The sequence below is a fragment of the Austrofundulus limnaeus genome, unplaced genomic scaffold (assembly GCF_001266775.1).
Source record: "Austrofundulus limnaeus strain Quisiro unplaced genomic scaffold, Austrofundulus_limnaeus-1.0 Scaffold274, whole genome shotgun sequence".
Classification (NCBI taxonomy): Eukaryota; Metazoa; Chordata; class Actinopteri; order Cyprinodontiformes; family Rivulidae; genus Austrofundulus; species Austrofundulus limnaeus.
The window spans coordinates 604,330-613,671 of NW_013952676.1; the positions used below are offsets into that span (position 1 = coordinate 604,330).

At 42.1% G+C, this 9,342-nt stretch overlaps 1 protein-coding gene across 2 annotated transcripts in view; it reads left to right on the plus strand.

The window, feature by feature from the left end:
- Positions 1 to 9,342, plus strand: part of rcn3 (reticulocalbin 3, EF-hand calcium binding domain) — a 19,410-nt gene that overhangs the window by 3,972 nt on the left and 6,096 nt on the right. Inside the window, exons 3-8 of one of the 2 annotated variants that reach the window (XM_014020973.1) lie at positions 748 to 941; positions 3,296 to 3,468; positions 4,175 to 4,235; positions 4,323 to 4,414; positions 4,568 to 4,675; positions 7,410 to 7,690. In XM_014020973.1, coding sequence (XP_013876427.1) covers positions 748 to 941; positions 3,296 to 3,468; positions 4,175 to 4,235; positions 4,323 to 4,414; positions 4,568 to 4,675; positions 7,410 to 7,517 — 736 coding nt within the window. In that variant the 3' untranslated portion in view covers positions 7,518 to 7,690. Of the gene's footprint in view, positions 1 to 747; positions 942 to 3,295; positions 3,469 to 4,174; positions 4,236 to 4,322; positions 4,415 to 4,567; positions 4,676 to 7,409; positions 7,691 to 9,342 lie in introns of those variants that run through there. The other variant, XM_014020974.1, reaches the window with a different exon arrangement.

The following is a 9,342-nucleotide window of genomic DNA, read 5'->3' on the forward strand; positions in this document are numbered from 1 at the left end:
ATTTAAAACATATAGATTAAATTATTATATTATTATTGTAAAATATTAATAATAATTGGGTTAATATTATTATAAATAGTTTTTGTGATTTCTACGTCATCAGTCCTTTTTTCTGCTCTGTACCAACATGTACAGTAATGAGAAATCCAGACTCTTGACCGTTTTGCGTTAGCCGTTAGCTTCTACAGCCGATCACCTGGTTTCTGCACACTCCAGTTGTTCTATATAAACTCCTTGACTTAGTCCTGACTAACCCTGGATCCCATCTGATACTGGATCAGACCTGGGACATATCATAAACAGGATCAAATTGATCCTAAAAAAAAATATGAATAAGAATAATTAAAATAAACAGAAAATCTGATTTTTGCTTCAAGAAGGTTTCCAAACAGCTGTCAGCATAATGAGATCTTTGAATTTCACAATAAGAGTCTATGTACACAGAGTTCTTAATGCATCCTGCATCATCTATAATTAATTAACGTTTTGGAGTCATCCTGATTCAGTATGGTCAGAACTGGTTRGAACAGTCAGTTAAGCTCACATGGAGCTCAAACTTGCTGTGGTAGAAGCTGAGAGTCCCCCACAGCACGTCCTCTGAGCAGAGCATTCAACCCCGTTARGGTTTACTTTGTTTCCCTCTCATCCAGCCCTCTGGTCACAGGGTTAAATTGTGAAAGAGGAAAGCGTTCTTGAAGACTTCCTGCTGGCGGTCAGCTCTGACTCTGAGCTCACCTGTCTCCACAGGAAGATCGTGGATCGCATCGACACGGACAAAGACGGCTACATCAACCACTCAGAGCTGCACTACTGGATCAAACACCGCCAGAGGAGGTACATCCAGGACAACGTGAACAAACACTGGAAGGACTACGATAAGAACCAGGATGATAAGATCAGCTGGGAGGAGTATAAGAACACCACCTACGGCTACTATCTGGGTAAGTCCTTCACATCAGTACTGAGTATTTTTGGATCAGTCTCAGTCCTGAACATCTGGACTCCATTCTGCTTTTAACCAACTCAGACAATGGTTATTACCTGAGAGCCTTGTTAAACTCCAGTTAAAAGAGACCAATTATGGGTCCTAGAAATTTTTATGGTATGTCTGTGGGTCTATCCAGACCATGTTCATTCAATTTAATGCACAAAATAATTCTCAGATAAAAAAATTTCCCATTTTCTAGTTCTGCCTGCTCTGACTTCCATTCAGAAGAGCTGTTTATGTTAATGAGCTCTGTTGGTAACGCCCTCCAAAAATCTGTTGACATTAATTCCGCCCTCCAAAGCCAGGTTTACGTTAGCATGGCTAATAATAGCAGAAGCTCCGTTGTACAACCAAATGGGACTCTGAGTCAGACCCAGAGGCAGAGTCATGGTCGCAGCTTCTTTTTTTTTCTCTCCCTCCTCTGCTCTGCGCTGTTACCAGAGCAGGGAGCAGCAGCAGTCAAAATACCTCAGAAACTCGAACAAATAGGCTTTAACAAGGCTTTAATAAGCTAAACAATAGAGGTACATGAGAAAACGTGTTCATAGCGAACGAAAATAAATAATTAAATTGTTTGTGTCCGTGCCGGTCTCAAACTCTGGTCTCCTGCTCTCTGGTCCAACACTCTACCCATTGCCCCATTTGAGGTTTGTTGTGAAATGAGCTGCGCATTGCACAACAACAACCGTGACGGCTTTTTATACTGAGGAGGTCGAGCCTCATCCGGGGGTTGCTAGGTGAGGGGCTGAACGCAGGTTCCGGTGGGTTGTCGTACGGCTTGTGACATCACAAAATGATGGAAGTATAAAACTTGTCATTAAAGGAGACACATCATGCCAAATGAAATTTATTTATTTTGAAATTGATCTGGGTTAGACGTTTGGGTTCCAGGTTCTTTGCTGTCCCACAGACCTGTGACATACAATATTAGTTACAGTTCCAAAGTAGAATGTGACTGATCATTTAATTATGATTTAAGTTCTGATTTGACATATGAAAATCAATAGGCTAATTGGTGATGAAAAATCAAAACAATTACATTTTATTTGCTTTTTGTACATTTCAAACTAACAGTCAAGCAAAAAATCCAATTTATTTAAAATAATTTCCCATCTGTACAGTGAGTGTGAGTATATTGTAGTTGTTCAATTAAAAAATACTTTATTGATCACAAAAGTAAATTTTATAATATAATAGTAGTTCAAATGCATGTATTTTAATTTAGCTATGCTCCCCAGTGTAGGTAAGGATATAGAGTGTGTAAATAAATAACGCACCATTGTGACACATTCGTTTGAAGACGTGGTTTTGCAGGTTTGTCATTCTGAGTGTCTTGCACTGGGTCAGACTCTGGCTCGTACATGTAAGGCTGGATTGACAAGTCTACTGTTGACTCCTTATACTTTCTTGCCATCTGCCATCACTAATATGCACCTTCATATACTGTACATTAATTTTTGTACTGTACTTTACAGTGTATATATGTATATAAATAAGCATATGTGTTTATGTATATGTGCATTGGTACATTACTATATATCACATGTGTATATTGTGGGGTTTTGTTTGTTATCTTTTATTAATCTTTCATTATTCTTCTCAGCCTCTCTTGTATGAAGCTGCAGTAATGTGCAAATTTCCAGACTGTGGATCAATAAAGTTTTATCTTATCTTATTTTATCTTAAAAACAGTTTTTAGTCAGTAGATAACTGTGTTTTTGCTATGAAACTACAAATATGGCCGAACGGGGTGGAGTCGAACGCTCAGCGACCTGGAGGGGGTGGGGTCTGACATATCTCATTTGCATTTAAAGAGGCCGCACCAAAACGGCTTGCTCTGAGGCGCAACTCAGAACAGGGGTAAAGCAAGGAAAGCAAGGAGTCTGTGGAGCAACAAAAACGAGGAAATAAGACCAAAGCGTTGCAGTTTTATTTTAAATAGACCATAAGTGAATGATTTAGACGTGAAAAAGAAGGATTTAAAAGCATGATATGATACCTTTTAATATACATTAAAAATAAATTTACTTACAGTAAATATGCCCCTGGGTGCATTTTTTTGGTCTTAGGTCTTTTTTTTAAGAAGTACATACCCGAAGTTGAGTAAAAAAACCTTTGAAAAGTGAATTTTGCATAATAGGTCCCCTTTAATGGTTCATGAGATATTTTGCTAAAATGACAGATAAACAAAAGCAAAAATCTTATCGCCCTTCAGACCATTCATGATGCACAGATCCTCAGACCTGATCCTTTAATGAAAAATTTCTATGGGTTTGGAGACAGAGTGTAAGTTTTGTTTGTTTTCAGGGGAGGAGTTTGACGACGTGGAGGACAAGGACACCTATAAGTCCATGCTGGCCCGGGACGAAAGACGCTTCAAGGCGGCTGACAGAGACGGAGATGGGATCGCCACGCGGGAGGAGTTCACRGCCTTCCTTCACCCTGAGGAGTTTGATCATATGAGGGATGTGGTGGTCCAGGTAGGACCTCCTCCATGACGCTTTGATTAATTTGTTTCTGTGTCTTAAAAACAAGTCTTGATTTTTTTTGTTTTGTTTTGTTTTTGGTCTTCTTTCCTGATATTTTGAATTTTTAGTCTTGTCACAAGCTGTAAATGTCTTTATCGTTTGGTAATTCTTTGTTTTCTTATAATAAAGCCTGGAATTTATTTATGTTTTTCTACAAAAATCTTTGAGATAATGAAGTTAAACAGAGAAAAAAAATGTTTAAATTAATTTTAAAAATTAACAAACTGAAAAATGTGTTCAGTGTATTCAGCCCTGAAAATGCAGCCATCTGTGTCACCACCTTCTGCAGCTGCAGTTCCAGTATCAGGTCTATTTAAGTATTTTTGTAAAATAATCAAACATCCACAAAACTTCCAGGTTGAAGGAAACAGATTTAACAAATTACCCAGAGGGGTGAATACTTTTGCAAGGCGCTGTGTTCAAAGATTAAAACTGAGTAAAAAACCAGCCAAGGTGTAAAAACAAAAGACAACTACAAATAAGCTTTGACAGACCTGCAGACAGTCTGAAGATCAAAACCACTTTAACAGATTTGAGTTTGGCTACTTRGAAAAAAATAAAATAAAAAAGAGTGCGTGGTTTAAAACTTTTGTATTTAGTAAATAGTAAAAGTATTTCTTACAAGTAGAAAYTAAGAGCAGCCGCCTGTTCTCCACAGGAAACGATGGACGACATTGATAAGAACAAAGATGGAAAGGTCAGCTTAGAGGAATACATTGGTAAGCCCCGCCCACTTTCTCTGTGACCTTTGACCTCTGACGGCATTAGACCTGTCTTAAATCTGACCCACTGATTTCCCCCCAAAGGAGACATGTACACACCAGAGGAGATGGAAAGTGAGCCGGACTGGGTCCAGACCGAGAAGAAGCACTTTGGAGAGTTCAGAGACGTAAACAAGGTTAACAAACAAACATAAACAAATAAAGTTGTTGTTCTGGTTCTGGGTTCACCAAACCCAAACCTGTGCGGACCAGAACCAGAACAGGTTGAAGTTGGAGAAGCTCGGGATCCAGTTGCAGCTTCCTTCACTCCTGTCATGTGTTCTGTGCAGGACGGCTTCCTGGATTCTGCTGAAGTGGCCCAGTGGGTCTTACCAGGAGAGGTGGACCACGCCGACAACGAGGCCAAGCACCTGATCCATGAGACCGACACTGATAAGGTGATCAGTCGAAACAAGTTGTTCTGCARTGAAAGCTTAAATGTTTGAACAGAAGAACAACCAACCAGAGTGTGGTGAACAGCAGTGCAGGTGAAGCCTCCAGGTGTGACTGGACTATAGTGGGTCAAAGACTGAGTGCTGAGACCCTCTGTGCTCTGGGTTAAGACCCCACTGTGATGTTAAAAATCACTATGGGTGGTTTGCAGGGTCTTCGGAGCAGCACACTCCCTGTTTCATGTGACAGAGTAGGATAGGTCCATATTCATAACATAAAGAAATAAAAGTGGGTCCACCTCGAGCCAACAGGACCCCCCCCCCCCCCCCMMCCCCMCCCCCACACACACACACACACACACACACACACACACACTCACAGTCTTCATGTCACATGACCATTAATGAAAAATGTGTTGGAACAACAAATATTTAGATATAAAGCAGCAACACATGAAAACAAAGGATCTGATGTGTATTTATTTTGTTTTAAYAAGGTTTAATAGAGTTTACATGAAAGAGGCGGGGTTTAAAGCTGAGATCTCTTTATGGCTCTGTTCCTACTCCAAATTCATCTTCAACAATTAAAGAGGTTTATCTTTTATAAGTTCATTCAGATTTTTAATCTAYTCCAGAAATCTAATTAGCACTTTTGAAAATCATGTCTGAGGWTCCCTGGTGAGCATCTTCATGTAGAAAGCAGCATAAAAACTTGTTTGGTTAATACTGATAGTATCATGATGCTTTCACACTTAAGGTTTTCAAACTTTGTCACAGATTTACAACGTTGTGTAGCTCASAGCAGATATGAAGTTTGAAAAACAGATCCCTACATCTGACCATCTCATGCTCTATTCTTCCGTCGTTAGTGAACAAAACCCCAACATACCTAAACTCCTCCACTTGAGGCAGAACCTCACCCCCAACCTGGAGAGAGCAATCCACACTTTTGCAATTGAGGACCATGGAAATTTGGAGGTGCTGATTCTCATCCCSGCCACTTCATACTGTGAACCACTCCAGTGAGWGCTGAAGACCACAACAGAATGATACTAACAGGRCCGTATCATCTGCAAATAGCAAAGATGRSATCCTGAGGCCACCGAACCGGACTCCCTCCACCCCCTGACTGCACTGAGAAATCTGTGAAATTGGTCAACCCTGGTGGAGTCCAACTTCCACCCTGAAGGGGTCTGACTTACTGYCAGCAATGTGAATCAAACTCTTTCCAGTTGTACAGGAACTCAATAACCCTCAACAATGATCCCACAACCCCGTACTCAAAGAGTACCCCACAAAGTGTACCTCGAGGAACATGGTTGAATGCCTTCTCCAAGTCCACAAAACACATGTAGACTAGATGAGCAAACTCCCAGTGACCCCTCAAGAACCCTAGTGAGGGTAAAGAGCTGGTCCAGTGTTCTGTGGTCAGAATGGAACCAGCATTGTTCCTCTGGAATCTGAGGTTTGACCATTGATCAGACTCTCTTCACCAGCACCCCTGAATAGACTTTACTGGGGAGGCTAAGGAGAGTGATGTCCCTATAATTGGAACACACCCTCCGGTCTCCCTTTTTCAAGAGGAAAACCACCACCCCAATCTGCCAATCCAGTGGCACTGCCCCCAATGTCCATGTGATGTTGCAAAGGTGTGTCAAGGAAATCAGGGCAGATCTCATCCACCCTGGGAGCCCTGCTACGACTGCAGCTCTAGTTATGAACAGGCAAACCCCAAAATCCTGGACTCAGCTTCCTCCGTACATGTGCCGATCAGAAGATTCAAGAGGTATTCCTTCCACCTCAAGATGACATTATTGGTTGTGGCCAACAGCTCCCCACCTTTATTAAACAGTGTTAGTGAAGTGGTGCTTCCACCGCCTCGGCTGTTGGATGATTTGCCAGCATCTCCTCTGAGCCAATTGAGAGTTTTAGTCCAAAACCTCACTAAACTCCTCCCACATCTGAGCTTTTGCCTCATCAACAGCCAGGGCTGCAGCCCACGTGGCCTGCTGAGATCCCTAAGCTGCATCTGGTGCCCACAAGAAGCACAAAAGAAGCACAACAACCTTGCGGCCACAGCTCAAGGCAGCTGTGCAAATTAAGGTGCAGAACATGGCCCAGTAAAAACTAAATGTCCCCCCTCAGCTGGGATGYGGTTAAAGTTCTCTTGAAGGTGTAAGTTAAATATCTTTCTGATGGGTTCCTCTGCCAGGCGTTCCCAGCAAACCCTCACAACACGTTTGGGTCTACTGGGTCTGTCCGGCATCTTCCATCTGATCCAACTCACTACCAGGTGGTCAGGCTGAAAGAGTTTATAAAGGGTGCTTTGAACTGTGTTTATGAATGGAAAGAAATGATTATGAAGACACTATGCAGTGCTTTGACTTRATGAGATTTCTTTGAATGTGGAAAAGCAACATTTTCATTGGTTGWTGGTCTCTTTGAGCCCTAYTCCAGCTCCWACCAAAAGTGGTTCTCTCTTCTGACCCAGCAAAGGTTGGTGCAGAGTTAGCRTCAGGACTGGTTTTGAGGGAGGTCTGGCTCCAGTTTAGTTTAGTTGAATGAATGACAGCCTGATTTATCAATAATTAAAATTGTATGGTTAATTCTGGTTTAATTACTAACTGTCATTTCTGTGTATCTTTCTCTTCCTGTCCTCTGAATCACTTCCTCCCATCATCTGTCAATCATCTTCAATAATCGAATGTCTGCTGGAATCTGCTGGTCGAACAACAAACAGGACGAGAAAATCACCAAGAAGGAGGTTCTGGCCAACTGGAACATGTTTGTAGGCAGCCAGGCCACAAACTACGGAGAAGATCTAACAAAGAGACACGATGAACTTTAACAGTCTTTATTTCACTCCTGGGGGGGACGGGCGGATGTTACTCGTGGAGGATAATGTCACCGAGCTTTTATAGTGGAGGAGTGTGACACAAGGAGAAATATGTTAGGGGTTTTACGAGTGGGGGGTTCAATCATAAAGTATTTAATTACAGACAGGGGTTTTATAGGTGGGAGGGGGTCATTGAGGATTATTTTTAGAGGGTTGCTCATGAAAAATTATATACCTGTTTTACAGTTGGGGGGAAGGGAGGGTTGTTGATAGAGGATCATGTTACAGGGGTTTTATGGGGGGTCACTCATGGAGGATCATGTTACAGGGGTTCTATGGGCGGGTTACTCATGGAGGATCATGTTACAGGAGTTTTATGGGGGTGTCACTCATGGAGGATCATGTTACAGGGGTTTTATGTGGGGGTCACTCATGGAGGATCATGTTACAGGGGTTTAATGGGGGGGGGGTCACTCATGGAGGATCATGTTACAGTACTTTTATGGGGGGGTCACTTATGAAGGATCATGTTACAGGGGTTCTATGGGGGGGGTCACTCATGGAGGATCATGTTACAGGAGTTTTATGTGGGGGGGTGTCACTCATGGAGGATCATGTTACAGGGGTTCTATGGGGGCGTCACTCATGGAGGATCATGTTACAGGGGTTTTATGGGGGGTCACTCATGGAGTATCATGTCAGGGGNAGGGGTTTTATGGGGGGTCACTCATGGAGTATCATGTCAGGGGTTTTATGGGGGCGTCACTCATGGAGGATCATGTTACAGGGGTTTTATGGGGGCGTCACTCATGGAGGATCGTGTTACAGGGGTTTTATGGGGGTGTTCACTCATGGAGGATCATTTATGGGGAGGGGGGTTGCTCATGGAGGATCACGTTACCAGGGTGGGAGGGGGTCATTGAGGGTTATTTTTAGGGGGTTGCTCATGAAAAATTATATACCTGGTATACCTCATAGGTCAGAGGTCTTGACAGTAGAGAGGAGGCTCAGTTGTGTTTATAAAGTCGGTTCTGCAGTTTAGGGTCCAGGTAGAAGTCCCCCACAAAGACCCCGGGGTTCWGATGCAGTCACAGTTGATGTGTAGAGGTCCAGCTTATGAACTCTGTCCTTATTTTAAATGATTACAGATGATCACAAATATCCAGGATCAGATTATTTCAAACAGTTGAAAACAGTCGTGGGTTGAGTGGACTGTGTCCCACGTGCACTGATGTAGGCAGAGATGAGAGTCATTCTGGTTTTACAAAAACTTATCAAAGTCTTTCCTTGTCATTAAACTGTCAGTCTACAGCATTAACTGCTTAAAATACATAAATATACTGTTGGTGCAGAAAAAAATAAACTTACTGACTGTTTGGGGTTTAATTATTAAAGTTTTTTTTTCTACAAACCTTTTTATTTTATTCTCATTCTTCCCACTTTAAGCCCAATTTATTTGATTATGTTTTTGATGGTTTGGTATTCAGGAGGGAAGTAAGTCAACGGAAACAGCTGCTGTGATCTGAGCAGCTCTGAGAGGACAGATGAGTAYAAAAAAACACAAAATAAAGAACTACTCATTTCAACAAAGTCCTGCAGAACTATCTGTGAACTCTGAACAGGTCCAGCCTTGAAGCAGATGGTCTACAGCAGCAGCAGATCAGACCAGGAGCCACTTCTTGTCAGTTGACAACATTAAACCGATGCTACACATCACAGACTCACTGAAACTGGACAGTAAGAGACTGGAGAATGATGGGTCTGGATTCACTGCAGTCCAATGTTCTCCACAACCACTAGATCTCAGTCCAATCAGAACCTTTGGGATGAGGTGGAT